General features: G+C 38.1%; 1 protein-coding gene across 4 annotated transcripts in view; it reads right to left on the bottom strand.

Moving 5' to 3' along the window:
- The window catches only part of tpk1 (thiamin pyrophosphokinase 1), a 77,078-nt gene that overhangs the window by 10,894 nt on the left and 39,455 nt on the right, over positions 1-26,729 (bottom strand). For all 4 annotated transcript variants that reach the window (XM_042510281.1, XM_042510284.1, XM_042510283.1 and 1 more), the window contains 2 exons: positions 21,961-22,107; positions 18,022-18,130 (listed from right to left, as the gene is read on the bottom strand). In XM_042510281.1, the coding sequence (XP_042366215.1) occupies positions 18,022-18,130; positions 21,961-22,107 (256 nt within the window). The remainder of the gene's footprint in view (positions 1-18,021; positions 18,131-21,960; positions 22,108-26,729) is intronic.

Here is a 26,729-nt window from a genome sequence, read left to right as displayed (position 1 = left end):
TACAGTTTCCGAATTCACATCAACATTGTTTTTCCCCGCTGCATCAGATGGGATCCAAGTGGCTTGCCTATTTTTCTTATAATATGTACATAAAATGTGTGTTTTTGCAGAGTTTGAACCAAACATCACAAAGTCTCACTTAAAAGACAAAGAAGATCCCTGCTGCTTTAGTCAATAGAGTATGCATTAGTATAGTCTTTGCCAAACATGATTTCCTCTTAAAGCAACAAAGCTGAAAGGAAGGCTGTCTAGAGCTATTTTCAGTTCTAAAAAAGTACCAATGAAGTGCTTAAAGTTCCTCAAAGATGTTACCAAATGTTCTTACATATGACCTATTTTACATGGAACAAAAATTTTAACACACTTGTTTTTGCTCCTATTTTTTCACAGGTTTAAGTCTCAGGCTTTTTTTCATGTACCCAACAGACATATTTCACCTTTAAAGTACGTTAGCACTGTCCCTTTTCCAAGAGAATCCATCCATCTGACAGATGTGACATATCAAGATGCTGATTAAACAGTATCATGGTGTGTCTTGGGATGGTCACAATAAAAGGCCACTCTAAAATGTGCATTGTGATTCCACAACAAATGCCACAGATGTAGCATGTTTTGAGGGAGTGTGCCATGGGCATGTTGACTGCAGGAATATCCACCAGAACTGTTGCCTGTGAACTGAGTGTTTCACTACCATAATTTTTTTACGATATTGTTTCCCTGAATTTGGCAGTACATCCAACCGACCTCACAACTGGATACAATGACAAACTGCTGTCAGGTCAAGACCCTGGTGAGGATGACAAGCATGCATATGAGCCTCCCTGAAGACGGTTTCTGGCAGTTTGAGCAGAAATTCTTCAGATGGGCAATCTAATTGTTGCTTCAGCAGTTTGGGTGGCTGGTCTCAAACGACCTTGAAGGTGAAGACACTGTATATGGAGCTCCTGAGCTGGTGTGGCTACATGTGGTCTGCAGCTGTGAGGGTGGTTGAATGTATTGCCAAATTTATGGAAATGTTATTGGAGATGATTTATAGTGGTAAAGTAAACATTCAGTCCATGAGCAACAGCTCTGGTGGACATTCCTACAGTTGGCATGCCCATAGCACACTGCCTAAAAAATTGCAGCGTCTGTTGCATTGTGTTGTGTGATCAAACTGCATATCTTAGAGTTGCCTTTTATTGTAACCATTTCAAGGCACACATGTCTGGTAATAATGCTGTTTAATCAGCATCTTTATATGCCACACCTGTCAGGTGGGTGCATTATCTTGGAAAAGGAAGAGTACTCACTAACACAGATTTTAACAATTACCAAAATTTGACAGAAATATATCTATTAAGGGCTTAGATCTTTAACCCAAACCTGTGAAAAATGGGAGCAAAAACAAAGTGATGCATTTAAATTTTTGTTCACTGTATTCAACAGTGAGTAATGGCTAACTGGACTACATGCTACTTATACTGCATGTCTAGATCATCAAAATACTGTATACCTGTATCCTCTCACAGTGATTCTGCATGCTAAGAGAGTAACTAAAAATATGGAACATGCACTGAAGTGCTTATAAAAACAAAATCTCATTTCCATGCCGATGTGTTTGTGAAGGCTTACATTTCAAAAACAGCATGCTCTCATTAACAGTGAGGGCAAGATTTCTAATCTTGCCCAAAGTTTACTTTTAATTAAGATTTCTCAATTGCTCCAGCTCTCTACGAGACTTTGCCGCCGAATTCCATCTGTGTTCATGTGTTTGTTTTTTATCAAACTCAGCACCTGTTTGTGTTGGATTTATGCGTGTGTGTCTATGTGTCTCATGTTGCGCTAGCTCATGTGTGTGTTCACAGGCACTGGTGCCTGGAAATAGAGAATGAGTTATGAAACTCCATCTGGTGGGTTATTTTAAGGTCCCTTACCATTCTGATGACATTTAAAAAATTGCGTTTTGAATAGCATGTGTGTGAGAGTAGCAATATCTGTGTATTAAGTGTAGCATTTTGAAGGGCTGGAGAAAGAGAGACAGAGAGAAAGAGGGAAAGAAAGTGAATGTGGTTTCATAAATGTGTAGATGGAAATGTTTGTGTGTCTTTGTCTCAGGCTCAGACATGCTTGCTGGTGTGTTTCTGTATGCATGCATCAGTTTGTATTCCTTAGGAATGGGAATGATCTATCTATCTTTGTGTATGTGATTTTAGATCATGATAAAGTACATTTCCTTTTAAAATGATAAGCTATGGGCAAACTCAACTACTGGAATATTACAAATAAATATGGAAGTATAACTGTGAAATGTGCTATTATTAAACACCTTTTCCACCTAAATTAGCATATGTATGCAGATTTTTTTAAACATTGGAAAATCCATAAACACTACTTTCAAACTGTACGTAGCAAACAAGAATCCCTTTTAGGTTTTTAAAACAGCAGAAAGCAGCATGGAGGCCAGTGAAAATTCTAAGGCACTTACTTTTCTAGAAAAATATGTCCTGACTTATTCAGTAAACAATCGATCTTCTGTAGCATTTATGCAATGTGACATTTTCTTGAGTAATGCCAGTGTCGCACTTGCAAGGCTGCTTGCTCTGGAATATTTATTACATGCTGACATGTCAACTAGTTGCCACTCTAGGCAACATTTCTGCCTCAGTATTCAATATAAGTGTCATTTGGAACAGAAGTTTTTTTAAAAAACAAATAAACAAAGTCTTAATGATTATAACTTTTAAGTGCATGAGAAGAAAAAAATAATTAATATTACCATTTTAAAAAATCAAGACTCAACTCAATTTTATGTCTAAATACTAATGCTATATTTATTCATTGCCCAACCCTAGTGTGTGTTTGTGTGCATGTTTTAGTTTGTGGTTCTCTGCGTGTGTGTAAGAGTCTGATGCTTGTTAGTGCATGGATGTATGAGCCTGATGATACTAAAGAAATGAAAAACAGGGTTGTAACCAGTGTTGTGGAGTACTAACAGCTTATTTGCATATCAAGCTGAATGGAAACCTTACAGAGGAAAGCCTCCTCAGCCTTTCTGTCATCAGTGGGCTGACAACCATTGTTCATGGTCTACAGAAGTTTCTCTAGCTCTTTGTCACATGCTTAGCACTCACACACACACATGCACACACACACATAGGTTTGTGAATACCCACACATAAAAGGAAACTAACACGCAGTGAAACACAAACAAGAGTACAATAAAACAGGTGCACGCGCACACATGCATGCCTGCTAATACTAAACACAAGCATATAAAAGAAAAGATACATTCATACCCACCTACTCACACGCACGCACGCACGCACGCACGCACGCACGCACGCACGCACGCACGCACGCACACACACACACACACACACACACACACACAGGCACACGCACACACACACACACACACACACACACACACACTGTGCGGGGAAGAGTTGGTTTGTGGATGACAGCTATTCAAATTTGTTGTTCATTATGATCCACACTAAGCCGAAAACATCATGACGAAGCAGGTTTTAACACACACAATCACACACACACACACACACAGTGCCAGAGGCCATAACTCAGACTGTGTTGCTGCAGGATGAAGGCTTTTTAATATTAAGCTGTCGGACGGCAGAGGGCTGAGTCACAAAGAAATGACTAAGGAGGTTTTCTGCACACCAGCACATAACACACACACACGCACGTAGGCTAGTAGTTCTGTCAGTCACAGACAGAGACCTATTGTCTCACTGACCTTCATAACCATAATCATCCATTGCTTTTTACTTGTGTGAATAACATTTTGTGGTGATTTAAAAGTCCTCAAATAGCACACTTGGAGGAATTTCATCCTCTGACAATAGCTCTTGACCCACATTTACTTCTTAAGGAACATAATGGCAGCCAATGAGAGGCATAATGGGAAATGAGTGTTGAAAGACAAAGCTTAAAGCCGGAGGCATGTGTTGGTCATTTAAACTGCAGCTGCCAAGGTTTTGATTGAGCTCCACATTGTATTTTAAAACCACCATAGTGCTGTGTGTGAGAGTTTAGATTAAGTGTTTGTTTGTTTTAAAAGCTGCCCTCAGGGACAACGTGATGTGTCAGCAGTGGCCTCAGACCTTTACTCAGAACAAAAGCTGAGCTCCAAGTTAAGGTCAGAATCAAAATTAACATATTACACATGTTATCACTAAAATATTAGAAAGTCCTAATAACAAACATTATCACACAATCTCTAAAACAGCTGAAAATGGCCAAAGTATGCAATACCATTCTGAACTTGATGACTTTTGGGGAAATACAGGGGGCTTGGGTTTATCTATTTAGACTAGATATTGCCACATCTTTCAAGAAATATTTCACTGCTAGAAAGATGGTCTTTTCTCGTCCATCTACGCAGTAGAAAGATGAAAATACTTTTTTAATAGGTGCTACATGATCAGAGAAAGAGGAGAAAAGGACTGTGGCATTTGCTTTTACTCAAGAGGTAGAAAACCTACAACTACCAGAATGCATTGCTCCACACAGGACCAATAAACGCTCCCGCTTGTAGGTGACAAATGCGAACTTGTCCGTTTCACACATTATTACAGTTACATTAAAACATGTTTCTGAAAACATCTGAGATGAGACATAGGCAAAGCAGGAACACAATATAGGTTTAAATTTAATCACCGTTGCTTAGTTTCACTTTTTGATCTCTGTTTTTTTTTTTTTTGCCTCAATTTTCACCACGCAGGAAACAGTATGGCCCCTGCTTCCTGTTCACAAACTCTCGCTATTAAAGCTTACACTAGGGCACTAAAATATTCTATACTCTGTCTTCAGTGGTGGCATTGGTGGCGGACAATACGAAAATGCGTACATACAGCCTGTAATTTCAGCAACAACCTGGGAGCCAGCTAAACTGGCACATTGTTATGGTACAAACCTAACTGAAATTTGGTTAAGTATCCCTTCAAGTAGCACTCTAATAAAACATTATTTGGAAATATTTACAAAACAAGAATATTTGTCTTCTGATGTTAAGTCCTAAGAGACAACAACAATACAACAATATTGATTGGACAGTCAGATCAAGCTCATGACACTGTTATGACTTCACAAATGTAGTTTTTTACTTTAAACAAACACAGGCCATAAAAGCTATAGATGATTGCTGTCCCCATAGACATTGCCTTAAGCAATGTCTATGGGGCCTTAAGCCAGAGGCAAAAGATTTAATGTGCTGGCCATTTAAACTGATTGCACTGTGTTTGATTTAAAAGTCATCTCCTCGACAGTCTTTTTCATAACTTCAGTTACTGTGAAATTGTCTGTTTAGCTCGGGCTGTTTTGTAAATGAACATATAAGGGTTTCACAAATCATTTTAATGACTGCCAAGAAATATTGAATCTCCCAAATGTATCTTCATATCACTAATGTAAATGCATTGAACAACTCTACAAAAGCAATACCCATAAAAGCGAGGGATGATGGAGAAAATGAAAGATTAAGCCAAGACAGAACTTTCTAACAAGCTCTGGCTTTTAAAATATTTGGGAATTTAAAAAAATCAAACTTACCCATAAAAGTTAAAAAATGTATCAAAATGATAGTTGCAAACCATCCAACATTTTCTATACATGAATCTAGTGACCACTTTGTGTGTTCTGCCATCGTGCGGTGCTGCCATTACTCTGGCGGCAAGTTGCAGAGTCTGCTACAGCAGCAAGGGTCGTCAATTTTCTAAATGATCTCACTTCATTAATGACAGCTTTGGTATAAAATGCAACCATTACTGACTGCCAAATAAAAGGTTTGCCATGGTTAAAAAAAAAAAATCACAAAAAATAAAGAGCTGGCGATGATTTAACAATTGACCGTGTTAATGGGTTGACTTTTAGCTGAATGCATCTGTGGTTGTTGGTAGTAACTTCAGTTAATTGTTAGCGTGGATAACATACGAAAGAGTATGCATTTAAAAGACGCATTCTTGTGGTCATTGCTCTTGTTGGAGAGATTATATTTTTACAATAATGCTATGGTGAGTTGATTCAGTTAATTTACTCTGTGGGACCCCCTTAGCTAGGCAGTCTTTACTTAGCCGATTTTACTTGCCTCACATGGCAATGTGTTTTCCTCATTTAAAAATTTGACATAATGTGAAAAAAATTGTCCGTTTTTTTTTTCTCCAAAAGTTGAAGTCTGCCACTACTTTCAGAGAAGCTGAGAATTGCATAGGTTCTCCCTGTTGTTGTCAAAAGTAACTTTACATGGAAAGTTTAGGTCAAAGTAGAAAACTATTCTCTTCTTTGGACAGGCTGCATTCAAATGTGTGTGTGCTGTGGGGAGATGTAATTGCAACGTGTTTACTTAAAGTGCTTAACCAGATTCTTCTATATGCAATTATAATAAATTTTAATTCATCTACATATTTACATTCAAATGGAATAGATTTATAATAATGTTTCCACTGCACATGCATTAGATATTCCAAGCATTGCAAATGTGTTTTGTAATGCCCTTCTCACCCACTTACACCAGCGCTTCTCCCATACGCTAACTGGGGCACCATCACACAGGGGAAAATAGTCCCGTGTTTGTGACAAAAGAAATCAGTCATGATGTGTGAATGTATGAATGTATTTCCTTCAGATATACCCCCTCTAAACCCCTTTAATAATGGTAAAGCAAAGTATATCCTGAATACATTGTGTAACTTAGTTTGCAACTGCCTCTGACACTAAATAGTATCCATGGATATTTTTGAGCTGCAGCTTAGCAAGGCCTAAAAAACCCAAGACCCCCTACCTCTCCATCATCCACCCACATCTGCTGTCTTTCCCTAAAATCTAACCTCAGCATGATTTGATTGGTTGATGATCAGATTCCATTCATGTCAAGGTATAATGTTAGCTTAAAACTTTCACAGTAAATGTCATTCTACTTTTATGTAGGGCAGTTCTACAAACATACACTCTGCATAAAAATACAACATAATTTTTACTTCTAACACACATTTGTACATCAGTGGTTCGATAAAACTGAGTTAATTTATTTGTATATATTGTCTTATAAATTACAATGGGCTTGAGTGGATATAGCTCCTTACTGGCATGCTTTGAATCAGCTTGTCATTATCTTTAATCTGTGAGTATGTGTGTGTTTGGCAGTAGGATAAGGTGTCATTAATTGTTTGCAGAAGGTAATAGAGAAGCTTTGCAGGATGTTTCTAGTATCTGTGGATTCCCGTGTCTGATCCCCCTGATGCAGAGGCTTCAAGGGGAAAAAAGCATAACGCAGCAATGACCTTGAGTGTCCTGGGTTTGCCACAGTTGTTTCTCAACAGGGATAAAAAAAAGAAGCAAAAAATAACACAGGTCATTAACATCCCAACTACAGTTCTTACTGACTTCAATATGCAATATTAGTGTGTGTATGAGGCTTGCCAAGTTGAATATATCTCAAGCTCTGCAAGATTTAATGCCAAACACTGCTAAACATTATAATCAGTGTAAATAAATCCATAATGCTCGAGAGTGCAGAGCATACCCCAACCTCCAAATAACTACTAATGTGGATAAACATTCACACATGCACACACACACACATAAGCACAGTGTGATCTGAAGGTTGCTGTGCCAGAGCTGAGCATGTCAGTGGTTTCCAGTGGCTAACTCCTCTCCTGCTTCCATGGCTGCGGAGTCTCAATGACATCCCTTTACGTCAGATTAATGTTACAGTGGTTATTTGCGGTGGGCGGTCCACTGCCACTCATTTTCCGCAGGGTAGAGCAAGGGCAATGGAATGCACAACAGCAAAGAAAATGAGCGGGGAAAAATAGAGGTTAAGGCTACTTAATGCAAATAAATTGGCAGGGGTCTTAAAGTGCTACTGCAGGCAAAACCAATCAACAATCGGAGCCTGGCCGACAAGAGCTTGGTCGGGGTTTATGTGCCCGGGCATGTCCAATCAAGAGCGCAAAGAACTCACCCTTATTTTGCATAATCATTGGTATCAGCAACCCAGTTTGAGCCTCTACAGTAAAGGATGTCAGAAAAAAACGGCCCTAGTCTGAGCAAGCCATTGCTTATGCTACAAATATTTAAGCTTGCAAGAAAGTGCAACATATTGCAGGACTTTGCAATATATTTTGGTACTAAATAAGGACCATATTTAATAAGAGATACACAATTATGCTCAACATTACTGACCCTGCTTTGCTTGTCATTTTATCTTTAACCCTCCTTAAACTGCAGACTAAAGCAGTAATTTACTGCACTTTCTGTTACACATACAACTAAAAACATTAAAAACAGTCTGTGGTGGAAGCCTGAGGGTAAACGCAAAAGACCAGAAAGGCTTTCCTTTTAAGGTTTTTCAAACATTTTCTGCTTCAAACACTCATGAGGACCAAACAATTTGTGTGCATATATATGGTTCAGCACAGAATGTGTAATGGAACTTTAAGGACCTCTGCATATTTTATGTGTGTGCATTTACAGTTATAAAAATCTAAAGGATGAATTCTATGCAGGTGGAACAAGCACATGAAGTTAAAAACAAACATCAGGAGAAGCTCCCACAGATGGTCGCTGCATTATTTGGTCCAAGAAAGGAACAGATGTACTGCCTGACATTTAGAATGAGGACAATTTGAACAAACAAAACCAGAGACTTCTGGTGAGAATGTACAATACTGCAACAGAGCAGCAAATCAGGAGACCCAAAATGAACAAAGAGAGAGGAAAAAAAGGAAACCTGTTCCTTAATTCCTTTTGGTATCCAATAATGGCATTTAAATAGTGAGAAGTACTGTAGATGGATAAGTGGATAGAGCAGAAGAATTGGCCACCTCTAAATACAAAAGTTCTTATAAAAGAAGTTGATGGATTTTGCTGAGTAAAAAGTAGGAATATGAAAAACTGTTTAATTATCTAATTATATGAAAAAAATGTTGATGTGCTGACTTCTGTGTACTTCTAAGAAACCTGAAACCTGCAGCTCAGAGCGGATTTGCCAATACAATGAGCCAGTGTTCACATTGGCACAATGAAAATTTTGACTGCAAACAGTTTGCAGTTTTGGGATGTAAACCAGATCAATGTGACCACACTGTAACATCATAGCAGATATTATTGTAGGTTTCAAAACCACCAACGCCATGTCAGCTACTGCCAGTTACAAGCTAATAAACAAGCTAATAAAAGATGCTAACTACCATTTCGATACATCTGCAAGTACCCGATTATGATGCAAAATAGACTCCCCATCTGAGTCTGGGTCTCACTGAAGCTCAAACATGTACGGCTGAATCACTCCAGTGTTTCTTCTGACGCCAGTGCTGGCCATCTTGATGTGCACTGATCTTTCACCAGTCAGCCGTTCACCAGTCTAGCCCTAATAGCGCTGGAGGCCAGATCCAGATTTTTTCAATAAAGGAGAAAAGAGTAGATCTGCTTCTGGCTTCTTTTTTTCTGCCACTTTTTGAGTTTTTATGTGTGCAAACCATGTTAAATAAAATCACAATAAATCCATAAGTATTAAAACTTCAGTTTAAAAGTTTGACAGTTTAATTCATAAGATCATTAACACGATACACATTCCCTGGACCATCAGTTGCCAAGCCAGCGAGCAGACTGACTAGGAGAGAGGTGGAGAATAACTACTGTTCTCCTAATTAAGACTGTGTATGACTCTATTTAATCTTGTCCAGTCCGAATTATAATTACCACATTTCCCATTTGAAAACACATTAGAAAAGAACAATGACTTCTTCAGCAGAGAAGCGGCCATCAATATAAAAGTGGAGAACGACTCACTCCCCACCTCCAGGCTGACATTATTGGATAAAGGCTCCAAACCATAGCAGAGTCGGTGGAGCCAGAGACAGAAACCCTGAAGCATATCCTACTCTCAGACAGATGTCGCAAGCTGCAAGATAACGGCTGTCACAGTGAGACCAGGGCAGGAGGAGCAGCATCAAACAGAAACCATCCTTGACCACAAGTAATCGTCTCATTTGTCTTAATTGTCTGATTTGAAAGAAGGTGAATGACTGGTTTTGGCAAGATTTCCATATATAAAGTAAACCATCAACATGACAGTACATGGAAAGAAGCATATGTCTTAAGAATTTTGTTATCATATCACAGTATTGAAAGTTAAAGGTAAACCCTGGAGTTTTCTTGCAAACAAAGTTTTTGTTGTCTACATCCAGTGTTTCTCTCCGAAACACACTGTTAAACAAGCATGTTGAATGCATTTCCTTTCTCGTAAAACCTTTGCAAAGCTGATTTCTTTTAACAATTTGAAACCTGTGTTGTAAACATCCATGTTTTTACTAGTTTGCAGTCTTATTCTTGCCTGCTTCTGTTGGTGCATTTAGATGTTTCTTGTTATAATATCCCCACCTGTTGATCACTAGAATAGTATGAAACCACTGGCTGGAATATGTATCGCATTATCTGCGTATGTGCCAGCATGTGCGTCCTTGAGCATGTCCATAAGTGCATACAAACACATAGAATGGGTTGGAAATCAATTGGTTTTGAACATAACTAAAATAAAGGTGGGATTCTCTGTCCAGTTGCATTTTTTCTTCAGTATCGTATAAGTACATGCCAGAGTATGCTAATTATCAACTTTCATATCTCTGCCAGTATATTGCTGCACTACATTTTATTTTCGCTGGTGAGAAGAGCAAATCTAGCAGCCACTTGCTGACTTTACCAGCATTTGGCTGATGGCTGGTGCTAATTTTCAACCCTGACCAATACATCAAAGTATTAGTAGACAAAACCCCACAGGGAATCTAATGTCGGTTGAGGTGAGGAAGAGTAGTTTGACATTTGGTAGATACGCTTAATTGCTTTCTTTAGGAAGTCCCTGTATGTTCAGCCAAGAAATAGTTTAGCATCTAATCCTCTGTAAAAAAAAAAAAACAACAAAAAAAACCCAACTCATTTTTATATGGATAAATACACAGAATCTAATGTGTTGATTTGTGAGAATTAAGACTAGCTGTTCCCCCTTGTTGTAGCATCTAGGGTAGAAGTATTACTTTAATGGTTTGGAGGGCAGCTCTTAATCTACTGTATGGGTTAGAGAGGCCCTGTATTACTTCTCTAATAACCACATAATAATTTTTGTGATCTTTGTGATCAGCTCTCTTGGCCAAAGTACTGGCAAGTATACTGTGGTGAATCATCCTCAAGAAAGACAGTGAATCACTCTACAGCAAAAGAAAACCCAACTGTGGTATCTTCTGTACCCTGGTAGATCAAACAACTGCAGGAATAAAAGTAGTGAGCAGAGAAGAGAAGGATTAGATGAGGGAATCAGGGAACAAGAACTTAAGAACTTCTTGTATAAAAATGAAAGGCAAAGAAACTTTATTGGAAATTTATTACATTAAATACAGGTTTGTATATGGCTTTCTGTGTATGTGTGTGTGTGCGCGCGCACATTCAAGCTCCTGTAAAAAGCCCCTACACCCTTCCCAGCGCTTTTCATAATCCTTCATTTCCTGCTGTGTGTCAGCATCTGACATCAAATGAACGAGATGCCTGCCATGTCTCTTTCTCCCCCTTTCATATGTCATCACATCGTACCCTTTTCCAACCTGCTGTTGCTTCTTTCCCAAAATCCTCCCTTTCTCTCCTTGCATTTCTTCCTTTTTTTATAATCCAGTCGCTCCTTCCCTTTCAAGCTCTCCCTTTGTCTCTCTAATACCTCCTCCTCACCTCAACTGACCATTTTGCATGTTACGCGTGTTAAATAAAATTAGGTAGCATATTGTTCTTGGTCATATAACCAACTGCTTTAGTGTGTGATCAGAATTTACAATTAGATTCTGCACCTTGCAAGATGGCTATAAGGACATTATCTGCCATATTTGTTTTTACAAGGGTAGGCTGGTGAAAACTCAAAACGCCATAGGTATATACAGTAAATTTACATTTAGTACATTTTTATATATCCTTAATAGTCCTGATTTATTCCCCTTCACTGCAGACAGAACCAGCCCTTTATTTAATACCATCCTCTTTGCTGATAGACTTTTATTAAAAAACAATTGGAGGAAGTGCTGAGTTTAATTGATGGCAGCTTAAAGCAGAATTAAAAGCAAAATAAACAGAATTGGAAAGACAAAGTAATGAAAACAGCCTGTCTTATAAAAAAGAAAAAATAGTGCAGTAAAGAAGTGAGTATAACACAACTATGTTGTTGTGATGGAAGTAGAGTGTTTAAAGTGCATATCCTGTTGAGCTTACTATGTTTTGTTTGATCGACCACCGGCTTTAATTGGAGAATTCACACCGTGTTGAAAGACATAACACATGTTAAACCGCAGAGCTTTTCCTGATTAAAGATATTTACATCAAACAAATCTTGTTGCAAATAATTTGTATAATTAGCAAAATCCATATTACCTCATTACCTTTGGCCATTTAATTTTCTCCATGCACCGAATGCTAATAATATGCACACCTCCTTAGAAGAACTACTGTGATTATATACTAAGTGAATTGGAATGTATTCATAGTAAATTTAGAATTAGCAATAATTACAAAAATAAATTTAAATTGACATTAGTTTAAAAAAATGATGATACCATACAGAGGACAAAAAACCCTGCACTTTTTTAAAGGTGGTGTTTTTCATGTGTGCATTTCTGCCTTCTCCATTAATATAGAGATATTCAGCCCTGTCTACTTATCACATTTAACTGGAAGGCTGGGGTGTATAATGGTGTGTGTGCACATGTGACATATTAACATGGATTTAAAGAAGACATTGATGGTAAATGATACCATTAAGGAAAATGCCCTGAGCTACTGTCCAAATCCCACACAGCCCATCTTGAAGTGCATGCACATGAATAAAAGCTCAGTCGTGTGTGGACACATCAACACAAGCAATATATAATGGCTGTATTTACTGACAGTCTCCCAAGAAGATTTCAGAACTGATGATTGAAAATTAATGTAACATACAGAAGGTGATAAGTAGCTCAGCTGTCACAGTGTCTAATAATGAGAAGGAAGATAACACGAGTGTCAGGGAAAGACAGGATGAGAATGAGAGCAAATTGGAAGGTAAAGGTTAAAAAAAAAAGGTAAAAGTGAAAAAGAAAATGACAGTAGGGAATGAGAGACACTGTGAATGACTGCAGCTTAGTGTGTGAGTGAGAGCAGTGCTAGATTTATGCAGACTCAGAAGTCCATCCGTCTCTCCAGCCAGCACTCTCATCACCACATTACATTCAAGACACTGTGCACAACATGCACATGGCTATTAGCACATAGCAGCCAATTTATTATAAACTTGTACATTCCCTTCCTATATTTTTACCTTTACTACACTGCAGTCACTTCATTATTTAGTAGTGTGCTCCCTTCCTTTAGTATCATTACCGCAGTGCAGCCCTTTCATTAGACAGCAGTCTCAACAAAGACTCTCTTGAGCCACGGCCATCCACGGTTTCCTCCACTGCCTCGTGATGTTGCAGATTGCCCGTCCTTTCCCCTTTTTTTCCCTCCCTCACTGCCCAACTGACTGAAAGGTCTGAAGAGCTTGCTATGCAAAGCCTGTGCATTCAACATCTGTATGCTGTGCTGGCTGATATGACTAAAAATCGATATCAAAACAGATTTACATATTAATCTTGACAATGGTGAATTCATAAGTTCAAAATGATATTTTAATAAATATAGTTGTACCTCACAGGCAGCTACAGTGAGCTACAAGTCTACATGAAATATCTGCCAATACAATCAAGTTTTAAATAAGTCACTATTGCATCTGTTGCACACACTTTTGTTTTTAAGATGTAGAATTAACATAAACAGAGGCAGGAACTGAAACTGAAGTGTGGTGAGATTGTTGTTTTTAATAGGGAAAGCCCTGGAAAAAAAATCAACTATTAGGTACACCAACATGGGCGAAATGAAGATAATGACTCCTAACATCAGTTTCTATTCTACCAGAAAGCACTTTCATTTCCAGCTCCCACAATAACACTCACCAACTATCCCCTCTTACTAACTCACCTTTAAATGCCTAATTCAAGTATGTCAAATTTTCAGGCCTGAACCGATCTACTGTTATCTGCAAATTGCCTGCAGTAGGTTTTGAACAGACTGCTCCTGCCATGACCTTCAGGAGTTGACTATGCTGCCAGCAGTATCTCCTTTCTCCAGGTGCCAGGGGGTATCAACCCATGTGCTTCAACGTTCAAGTACAGTTGCCACTCTGGTGTCTTTGCCAGACCCTCATGTCTTAAAAGATCAACTAAACAACAAGACAAAAGAACATTTTCCCAACTGGTATCCAGCTATTAGTGATGCATGGGTCGACCCACAACCCATGGGTCATTAAGTAGCAAAGCAGCATTCTGGGTAGGTTATTAATAACTTTCAGAAACATTGTGCAAAACTCCAACTTCTACCTTCTCTTCCCCTGTCTCTGTCTCTCTCACACACCAAGCAGCTTATCATCACCCGTGCCTTCCGTTACCAGAAAAATCTGCTCTAGTCTGACATATATAAAAACCTCCATTCAAAATGACCTGTAAAAATATCTCCTTCTGCAAATATGCAAAAAGTCCATGTTTGCAAACAAAAGCCTCTTTGCCCACACTGAATCTGTTGTATATGCACTTCTGTAACACCATGTAAAACAAACCATAGTATCTGTCAGCTGTGTGCTCATGTAAAAACAGCACATAGGTAATCAGCTGTGCGTCCGAAAGATCAAACAGGCTTGAAACAGAACCACTTAAGAGATGTGTAAATATGCAGCCCTACATTCTTACTTTTTTAAGCAGAAATCACACATTTTATATTGTGATATTTATTATTATTAATAATATAGCCAACAGCATGTCATTACCAGAAACATTCAGCCTCGGTTTGGGAGTTTAAGGTTCAGGTCTGGGTCATTGATAAATGCATACTTTTACGAGTAGGGCTGGGTGGACTTGCTTTCATAATAGGCTGGGTTGGTGCGAAATGTAAAAATAACCTGACTTGTGCATCAACATTAGCCATGTATTTTCTTAAGTTTATGAGCCATTCACTACTAAACTTCTCTTAATACTCCAACACACGGGAAGTAATTGGAATTTTGCTTGTGGTGATGCTGTGATATTTTCCCCATTTCTACTCTTGGTACAGTTTCCAAATGTAAAATTCTTAAAATAATTTATTGTGGTTCACAATTCTCATGTTTACATAAAAAATAACAAAGTCAATCTGTAAGATCATAAATACCAGAGAATGTGTGAACATGCTAATATGAACCATTTGATTCAATGTGATGATCGTTAGTTTGGCTTTTCAATCAGATAATATTTACTGAGATATTCAAAGTTAACACATACAACATCAATAAAGTTAATATTTGTCCTAATTAATTTGCATATTTTGCTTGCCCTAACTGTGTTGATTGTGTGATACTATAATCTAGAGAGAGATTTCAGCTGTCTTTGTGTTGACATTAAAAGAGGAAATTTTATGAGTACCATAATGTAATACTTTGCCATTTCATTCCAACATCAAGCATTTCACACTGTTGTAAAGAAAATATAAATGATAGATACTTATGGTAAAATTGACAAGAATTCGACAAGATAAAAATTGTATCCTCCCACTGCAAGCTCAAGCTCAGCCCTGTGAGCATACGTGTACTGAGCCTCATTTAATTTCATAACAATATAAATTATTGATCAACTGACATAAAAAAATGAACACATGATGTAATTAACTTGGGCCAAGGGTATTTCAGCTCATCTTGCACACTCCCCTGGAGTACAACAGCCAGAAAAAAAATCAAAAAACAAAAAAATTACTGAGTAACTGACTTCTCATCCCAAATTTACACCCTGGATCAAAACAACATGAATCATTTCAGAATTTTATTCTTTAAAGCAAAAGTTAAAACGAGCTCTAGATGCAAGCAAAAAGTCCCCTTTGGGGCACCAAGGCTGTAATGGCTGACAGCCCAAAACTCTTTCTTTATAGAAAAATCATATATTTTTCATCACAGTAAGGCTTTGAACCCGAGCATAGGGGATCATTTCAATGGACTTCTAAAGAGTCTTGGTGTCACCCAGGAGTGGCACGGAGCTGATTCGGGCCCCTGAGCAAGTTGCATTGAAAACCCTGTACAAATACACATCTAACTAGTAAAAGTAAATGCAAAACTCAATAATTTGATGGCATTACAAAATGCACTATTGCTATATGAATACATACAGCAGTCAAAAATATGAGAAAAAGCTCATATTTCTCATTTTTGTTTTACATTCTGGTCCTTGCTCACAATCCCAACGGGAAATCATTACCTCCAGCCTTCTAAATATGCATATGATTAATTATGCATCTTGTTATCACTGGCTAATCTGCATAGGACTCTCATGTATAAAGTCCCTCACATTACCATTCAGAAGGCCATCTCACAGGTGTGCTGAGTAAATATACAACACACAGTAGCTGATCAAAAAGTACACACACACACACACACACACACACACCCACACACAAGCTAATAAACTGGGCTGGAAGTGCACACACACTTGTATATTCAAAAATGCATACAGACATGTTCAAACAAGCACGGACACACAAGCGTGCTCTCTCAAGTGTATAGACCCCTAAAACCTACACACACAGACACTGAGAGTGGACACCCACCAAGAAGCAGCCACATTATGCAACCCCACTGACAGAAGGTCCAGGTTTCCCTAGTACTGTTGGCAGGTTGGGCTGTGCCAACTCATTAAGAACACAGCTGGCCACATGGCTTAGAGTGGGGCAAGACCATGACAGAACTCAGACGGGTGTCTGATTGGATGTCCATATAATGCTCAAGAATATAAAAAGCTCACTGTGGCATGAATGTGTCTTCAATATACAGTATATGAAACTTCTTTAAACTGTAGCTTCATTTGACAGGAGCAAATTAAGCACCAGTACTTTACTGGCTCTTATTATGCATGTTGAAAATTCAGTGGAAGTTGTTACAGCTGTGAATGCAAATTTATGTTTGCAGTATTGGCAGCTAACGGGCAATACACAACAAGTTTGTCCAGTTTAAGAGGGTTAGGTAAACCAAACAACAAAATTCATACAAAGAAGCCTACTTGCTTTATTAAAGTAAAACAAAAAGTTAGGATAAGAATCTGAAAATGTTCTTTTTTGAGGCCTATTGTTGTTATCTTTCTCCTTAATGCACACATTTTTTCTGTACAACTGTAGGATAGTTGAATTAATCAGAATCAAGGAATGTCTCCTTTAAAGAGACACACATTTCCTGTTTAAATTTAATATCTGTCTGACAAAATCCAATTTGAAAAATGAACATTCACACTTAAATACTTTCATCAAGAAACTTAGGCTTTTGATTTGGTTTGTTTATTTGTCACCAGATTTATGGAAAAAATGTTAGCCCGATTTTAATGAAACTTGGTGGAAGGATGTAACAAGGGACAAGGAAGAACCCATGAAATTCTGGAGCAGATCCAAATCACGGGGCAAATATACCAATTATTTTTGTCCGTCATTAAGATTGCGAAATAAGGCATTTTGCCTTGGCGGATGCTATACATCTTTAAATCCAGTAGGTGGTAGTAAAGTTCAATACTAACAAAATGTAGCTGAATGTGGAAATACAATAACTCTGTATCACCATCCACATTCACAGGTACGAGAAACCTCTGAGGTAGCCAAAACATTTAATAGCTCAAACTTATCCAGAAAGCAGTTGTTATGAAGTACTCGTGTTGGCAAAATTCTATTAGTTTTGTAAATATATCCAGACATGGGCCTATAACAGTGTTTGTGCTTGCTGATTTGCATATCATAGATAACTTGACTATTGGATATGAGGTAGTGTACCCTTCTAGTCTGTATATGTTGTTTTTGTATGAGCACGAAAAGGATGTTTTATTCACAAAGCCTACAAATAAAGTTTGGGAACAATGAAAGTTGGGTATTAATTATTGGCTGTGGAGCTTCATTCAAATGCTAAAACTGAAAACAAGGACTCACTCAGGTTCCATTTCAGTCCAGAAGTGATTGTTTGGCAGGGTCCACCTACTGGAATGAGGCTGCACCAGTCACCCTCCAGGCCTGTGTTCACCTCCAGTCTGTGGCTGCCCTGCTGACAAACAGCAAGAATGTAAAAGTGACTGAGTGTTTGTGTCCGTGTGTGTGTGTGTGTGCATGTATGCCAGAGTGAATGACAGGTGAAAACAATGAGACAGAAAAAAAATTAAAAGAGAAACAAATGTGGAGCAAGATTTCTTCAACTTTCAGCCCCAAATGAGAAGCTGAGCTTCTCCGCCCAGGGACCAAGGCTCATTAAAATAAATGATTGCTCTTGTCAATGCTGCAACCCATTTTCAGTCCCTGCTCACAATTTAAAAAGATACCTTGCCATTATGAATTATAGTCCATTTTACTGTGTGTCACTTGGAGTCAAAAGATTTTTGTATTGACACTCATAACTGTAGTAACAACCAGCTTGTTAACCGAAAAGCAGTTAATGGTATGAAGTCAATATACAGTGTATACACTACAGCACATTTTAACAGCTTAGAAAGAGCACTGATGGGGGAGGATGGTTGACTTTGTTAACAAGTATTTTCCTATGGTGCATGAGGGACAGAAGAATAAATGTTTTTGAGGTACAGTGAAATCTTGTGTATGAAGTGCTTTATAAAAAAAATTATTATGAACAACATTTCAAAAAAGTCACAGTATCCCTTTGAGAAAGTAGAGCATAGATAAAAAAAAACATCACACAGCATAGGTGCAAGGTAATGTCAGACTCTTCAGGCTGAATAATGACTTTGTTCTGAATGTAGTTGTTGTAATTGTAGTTGTTACAATAAAACCTGATGCTGGAATGTATAAAGGTCAAAACAGAGTTTCTTTCATTCACAGCCTTCAAAAAAAGATACAAAAAAACACCTCAATCTTAGTTCAGCACATACATGTGGATTTGATTATGGAATCACAGCATCTGCTGGAACTGCTTGAAATTTAATAATTATTTATTATAAACACTTTAAATATCTGCAGGTTACAAGTGCTGTGCATGCTCAAACTACAATACACCCAAGCATAAGTACAAAGAGAAAAAGTGTTGACAGCTAGATCAGTCTAAAAGAATCATACAGGCACAGACAAAGACAGCAAAGACAGGCACACTCAATTAAGAGTTTGAAATTTTCAAAGTGTGACATGTTTAAAGCAGAGTTTTCCTTTGCTGGGCTTCCTGGAGCTGCGGAGCCAGGGGGTAGGAATAATGGGAAAATTCTAGGCGTTGGAACGTTTGGTGTTCAAGAAACATCCCCGAGGTTGTTTTCTATACATAAACACAGTCTCTTTGTGTAAGTGTGTCAGAGCGAGAGTGTGTGAGAAAAACGGAGAGGGGAAAACAAATGCACATGCACATGCACCTGCACACAAACACACATGTGTGCTCGACTTAGGGTAAAGATGTACATTTTTAAGGTTGTTGAGCTAGCGACTAATTGGGACAGCAAGATTTAAGCTGAGGCACAGAGAAAAAGAGGGATGAAAACTGAACTCTAACTATTCATTCTAAAAGTTACCTGGTGAGTGTCTGGACAAATCTAATGCAGTGTTTTGAATTTAAAACCATAGATGCATGAGAAAAAGTGAGCCGCGTGTTGAATTTACAATATATACTGCTGTATGTTTTCATTTTGTCACATTTCCTTACATCTTAGTGGTTGATTTTTGTAAAATATTTCAAAAACTGTATTATATAGACATTTATAAAGCATATCTATATACATATGTTGTTATAGGTTTACCATTGGGTTTCTCTGTGGATGCTGTTCTACATCTGAGAAAGCATGTATCTGCTACTTGTTGGAATATTATCAGAAAGGTTATCAAAGTAAATCCAAATGTAGTTTTAATATTCTGTACATTTTTATGTAAAGATTTGATTTCCATGAAAAAAAGGTAACACTTCTCTTCTTCTCGTCTTCGTCTTACGTTTATAACACTAAATGACTAGTTGCAGTATAGAACAGACCGCCCCTAGTCAGTTCTTGAGCTTGTATTTATATTTATCTGAATGCCACACTGTTGCTAACTTTGGATGACATAACATACCACAGGTATCACACTTTGTCATTTAAATCAGCTCTTGCACTGACAAGTTTCAGTCCTCAAAAGGGCATCAGGTAAACAAGGTTGCACATTGACCCGGAGAGTGTGTGTGCTTATAGAATGATTTATGGCACAGATTGGGCTCACACGGTGCTGTGCGTTGCCTGTCCCACAACACAGAGAGCATGTTTTTTCAAGCATCTTTAGAGGATTGGATATTACCTTGAGTAAATGTGGCTCTGCTTGCAACAATGTCTCAATTGAGCAAACAGTAAGAGAAAAAACAGCAAAATAGATGAAGTCAGTGCAAATTTTTCTGTTTTATACATTCAAATCGAGTAAATTTAGCATCACCTTGAGACCTAGTCTGATTAAAACATATTCTTGTCGTGTAGAGACTCAGAATAAACAAGCCTGCAGCCCTTGCAGTGTCCCTACCCATAATTTAATAAAAGACACAAGAATTATGCAATGCCCAGAGCCAGCTATAGAAAACATAAGATTTCTGCATATTTCCTAAAGATAGCACAAAAACACTTTGTGCATCTGGGAAACACAAGCTAAAACAAACAGACACAACCCTGATTAAATCAGAGCATGTTTATGACTTTAATGTGCACTGATTTACTCAGGAATGAAGATGTATGTCCTCCTTATTTACTGAAATGTGCATGCTTAATGGGATATTTCATTGATAAGTAGCTTTAAGGGTATATGAGCTGTGTTTCCAGATGACGTAATCCCCACAAATCTGACAAATGGACATAACTGGCAGTTTACCCCTGGTCTTAATTTGCTATATGGGTGTTTGTGTTAGACTGTGTACAGAACATGAACAACTGTGTATGTACTGATTGTACCACCAAATTCCGAAGCTAAGCACGTAACGAAAGCCGTGATTGCATGGAATACGGGTGGTGAGGATATTTGGCAAAAGTTGTAAACACTTCAATTACAGATGTAACTTGAACAAATAGCACCGGGTCTTTCGAAGGTTGCGTTCACCTTCATGTACAGGCGTCTGCGTTCATCAGTCGCTGGCGAATTGGAGCTGCGCTGACAAATGAGCTTAATTTACCCTCACTGAAGTAAGATTAATTGGAGGTGTCGAGGTATGAAGCAGCAAATGACAACGCGCCTTTGGAATAATGACAAGAAGTAGGAAGGGAGTGCATGAGAGAAAGGTTTACTTAACGAATTACAAGGTGTCATCAGGAAGTGAGACAGTTAGTTGTTTGTCCTGAAGATCCTGCAAATAAACAACACATGGGGAAAAAATGGGAGGAAAAAAGAGCGGTGCGTGTCCCAAATGGCGTCTGCTCAGCCCACTTGTAAACTCAATCAGCTGAGGAGCATGAGAAAGTGGCTGGCATTGAGGAAAAACAATTTGGTAGCATCAAAAGAAACTCTCTCTCCCTCCCTTTCTCTTGCTCATGCACAACAGCAAATTGGGGCACCATAAGAGCAGAGAAGTGAGTGAGTGAGCGAGTGTGAGTGTGAGTGTGTTTGGTGTGGTGTGGGGGTGATCTTCAAGTGATTACTTAACAAAGAAACAAAATGTTCAACACTCCAATCAAGGTGGAAGCAGTGCAAGGAAAGGAACATTTTTGAGAGAGAACAGAAAATGAAGACAAGGACTGAGTGAGGGGTGATTAGAGTTAGAAGGTGTTCGAGCAGAAGAGCAGAATGTTAGTCTACTGTGGTAAAAATATACTGTGGGTCTGCCTGCGTGTAGTTTTACGGCCCAACTTCAAATACATACACAGTCATTACAATTCCATATTTAGCTCCATGAAAAGTTCAATCTTTACTACACCTGTGTGTTTCTAGAAAACTCACGGGTCGGAGTAGATATGCCAGGCTGGTCTCCTGTATGATCAACAGGGGGAGTCGTGTCATGGACAGAGCGTGGTAGAGGGTCTCAACTGATGCCATTGCCTGGTCAAATCTGCCAGCCAGACCACCCAGTGTCACTATGGCATCCACCTGGAAAGACAAACACAGTGAATAATACACAGAAAAATACCACACTTTGATCTACTAGACTGGTTTATTTGGCAAGATAATAAGAATGATAATAAGATGCAATTATAGCAAGATGCTGCTGTTTGTTCCAGTAAACAAAAGTGTCAGCAAAAGTGGCTATAGTAAAACAAGAAAGCTTTTTATGTTAGAATGCATCGATATGTGAAATGCCATAAAATTTATTACTCAGAGGAAGTGTAGTTATTTGAAATGATGTAACGTTGTACATTGTGACATACCTGACATATGTTACCTGCAATACATCGCATTGGCTTAATGACAAACATACTTATTTAAAGACAAATCATGATTTTTGGTGCAGCTGCAACTGTTTCATAACATTAATCATATATTTCAAACTGCGACCCTTAACATCATATACAAAGAATTCTGTTGTCCACAGCTAGGAGCTCTAATTTAGGAAATGTTCTGCAGGATGTATTCAGAGAGTAGAAACATACCTTGCTTTTAGTCTGGTACATCTCTATATTTTATGTATCAAATTTGGTGAGGATAAGATGGCATCTGTGAAACACGCTATGACTAAATAAGTTAGCTAAAGAGCTAATCACTTCTTTCATCAAATTTCAGTGAAATGTCTTGAGCAGTTTTGAGGATATCCTGCTAACCAACAGACAACAAACAAAAACTGACAAAAACACAAGATCCTTTATTAAATTAAAGTATATTTTTTTATATTGTCAACTAAAACTACAAAAAGTACAAAACTGATGATGAAGTGATCCTTATACCATGTATTGTTTGTGTCGCCAAAACCTGATAAAACTTACTCTTCTGTGCAATAAATGCCCACTGTTGTCTATAAACTACAAAAAAACCCCAAACAATGAGCCACACTAGTTCACTGCTTTTACCTTTTACCTTATAATAAAAACAGGCACTGTAGTTTATTTTTCATTTTTTTCTCATTTTACATCTTCAATAGAAATCTTTAAACTTGAGAGCCACAGACAAGCTGGGGAAGTCTGAAAATAAAAAGAGACCATTTTTTATGGGATTTATTGACAGTAACAAAAAAACATAGAATATTGCTAGCCTTTCAATTCAACAAAGAAACTAAAAGCACAGTAACAAATGCCACTGGGACAAGTAAACAAAAAATAAAGAAACAGCGAGGACACAGAGCAGAGACAGAACTAAGACGTAGGACAGATTAACAATCATTGAAAGATCATAGAGTGGATAAGTAAGCCATATATTTCTAAACTAATACCATTTTCTGCAATCACAGTGCAAAAATAAGGTTCTTCTTAACTTTGAGCCAGTAGTTCTCTTAAATACAATATTTACAGCTCTCAGCAGTTATATCCTTATACAAAGTCCCTGAGCAGTCAGGCACTGGGGCTGACAGCCTTAAAACCCTACAGAGTCTAGAGGGCAGAGGCGCTGTCAGAGGCTGATGACTGGCAGTCACACCAGCACAGGAAATGAACCAAATACCATCAATCACACTCACTTCACGTCATTTTCACTTCAACTACATACTGCAAATAAAAAAACTAACAAACAAACAGGATGTGCAAGGTAAATTCATTTTCTATTACCTCTGCTAATGCTGTGTGGAAGGTGCACATTAGAGAGATGCACATCAGCAGTCAATAATCATGTACTTCTCTGGTTTCCTACTATGAGAATTCCCCACTCTTACCACTACAGCTACTAATCAATAAGATCATATTGGCTACAATCACTACTATAACAGATGTGAGAGCATTTTTTTCTTTGTGTAAGTCTATGTGCATGAATTAATCCATTTAATAAATTACCGCACAGGAGACAGCAGTGTAACTTTGTCACTTTGAAATGCATTTTATTTTCCCTTCAGTACTTCAACAACTTGCCATCACCTCAATGTATTCATATTTTCTAAAACTGGAAAGAGCTCAGATCAAACTTGTGCTGGACTGTAGATTTTTATTGTACATAGAAGCAATGGACAATGTACCAAACTGATTGTATCGCAACTAACTTTCAGCCTCAGGCGATGGAGTTAAAACAAAACCAAGTGCTGAGAGATTGAGGTTATTTCAACATCTGGCTGACGCCCCCACATGCAGAGGCTTCGCCTAAACTGTAAACAACACTTGGTAAACAAACTCCCCTCAGGGAGAGAGCGAATAAGGGAGAGAGAGGTTATGAAGTAGAAAAAAGAAAAAATCTTGCAATCAAAAACTTTCTGTAATTTAATAAAATTGCAAAGAAAATATCTGAAATGTACTGCATTACTTTACACAGGGAGCTCCATCCATGTGTTTCTCCAAACAAGGGGTTACAAACAAACAAAAACAACCTCTCAATCTGGAAAAGGCTAGTTTTACTCTATAATTTTACTTATTGTCAACACATCCTTTGAAAAAAACAAAAATAAAAAACAACTAAAATTACCACCTCATGGCTGCATGCCTCTACCAAAAGTTGCAGATTGCATCCATGTCTGTCTAGTCTTATTTTAAAATCAGTTGCTTCACACTTATCTTCAACCCAGCAGCACAGAAAAAATACACAATCAGCAAAGTTTCAATGTGGATATCCTAGGTTAGTGTCACTAAGTCAGTATTTGAAATTGTGATGTCACAGCAAAGTTGATCTTTTACCTTTTGGATATAAAATGATGCCATCACTTCATTTACTCACTTCAGACTTTTGACCCCCAAACTGTAATCAGTTCATTTGGATCCAAGTGGTTGTTTGTGCCAAATTTGAGGAAATTTCTTCAAGGTGTTCCTGACATATCTCATTAAAAAGAATGGGGTGAACAGACAGAAAATCGAAAAACATAATGCCTCCAGCCACAGCTGTCGCCAGGGCAGAGGCATAGCAAAACCTATAAAACATTTGCATTACATTTCTGATTTCTGTAAAGTATGTGGCTATCAGTCCCAAGCTCATCCATTCCAAAAAATGAAAATCTCAAGAAACAGGTCACAAATATTTCATTATGAGAAAAAAAACCATAGTTATTTCCTAAAATAGCTGGGCACTTGTTATGCATTTGTTACTTAATGGGAGTAAAAAGCAAATTTGTGGGGGTCCATCTTCAGCCATAAATTAATACACTTTTGGAGCCCTAGTAAGTATTTAAAGCATGAGGACTGTATTCCCCAGTGGCTCGTTCATGATCTGTGTGTGATAGTTTTTCAGCGATTAGGTCTGTGATACAAAGGAATTAGTTTCATCAGGCTTTGGCAACTAAGATGATACTTAAGTAAGCAGCAGTGCAGGTTGGTTTTGGTCTTTTCATGAGTTTTTCAAAAAAGAAAATTTGGTCTTTTTGTCCACCCATTTAACTACCTATCAAATCCATCACTGGTGTCCTTCCCACCTTTGTTACTGCTCTCTAAGAACATTTTTTTGCAAAAAAATGCCCTGAAAGGACCAAAGCTGCTACCAGAGGTAGGAATGAGAGAGTGGAGGGATCAAATCAATACTGGACAGTATCTGCGAAGAGTATCAGTTTGTTCAAAATTCACAGCAAGTCGCAAAAGCGAGGAGACAGAAAACCTCAAAGAAAGCAAACAAAGCTGAAAGAGAACAAGGAGCGATGACTAGAGAGAAAAAAAATGGTGTATTGTGTCTCAGCTTCTGATGACACACTCGCTTGCTCAATCTTCCGCTTCCCATCACATTTCTGTTGTGTCCGCTACGCATATCAAACTTCATATAAGAGTTTGAATTTTTATGTGTTCCTATTTCATGTTTGTTTACTAAAAACAAAAAACAAACAGGGCAAGGAGAATCTCACGACTGAATGAAGAGAATCTAACAAGCTGGCTCGACAGATCTGGCCGTACTCTCTGATTGGCTGGGGGAGCCGGAGCGAGCGACGCTGGCTCGGAAATCAACACAAAAACTCATATCCATTTATTGGGGATGATGAACAGATAACCAGAGAAAGATAGAGGCAAATGAAAAGAGTAGTGCTGCTTATGCCTGTGACAGTGAAGCACAGAGACAGAAGCTAACTAGGACAGAGCTGTGAGGAGACACACGCACACACGCACACATGCATGCACACACACACACACACACACACACACACACACACACACACACACCAGATGTTGAGATACACACACATGCACGCACACATTTCAACAAGTCCATACAAAAACAAATGTAAATAGGTACCGAATGCTCACACGCACACACTAGCCTTTTACAAATGCATGCACAAACACACAAAGACACACTTTGAGACGTTAACACACACACATATATAAATATATATGTATACACACAAACAAACTCTTACTCATCCACCCACCATAATCCTCAGATACCATTCTTTGGGATTTCACCCAACACAATACGAGATAAATTCTCTAAATCGAGCGCTAAGCTGTGTGGAGGAAAACATTCAGGGGCTAATATGTTGAATCTTAAACAGCTTGAGCAGCAGCACAATGCTCTGTAATCTGCAAATCACCGTTATTATTTCATCTACGAGTTTAATTCATTTAAACAGCCTAAGTGGATGGAAATTAGTGAAGGTGAGCAAAAGAGAAAATGACAAGGCGTGATATTAAATCATTAGAAAAGTTCTGCTTTTATATAAGCTGCTC

The sequence above is a fragment of the Plectropomus leopardus genome, chromosome 21 (assembly GCF_008729295.1).
Source record: "Plectropomus leopardus isolate mb chromosome 21, YSFRI_Pleo_2.0, whole genome shotgun sequence".
Classification (NCBI taxonomy): Eukaryota; Metazoa; Chordata; class Actinopteri; order Perciformes; family Serranidae; genus Plectropomus; species Plectropomus leopardus.
This window is presented reverse-complemented; position numbering and strand designations above follow the sequence as displayed.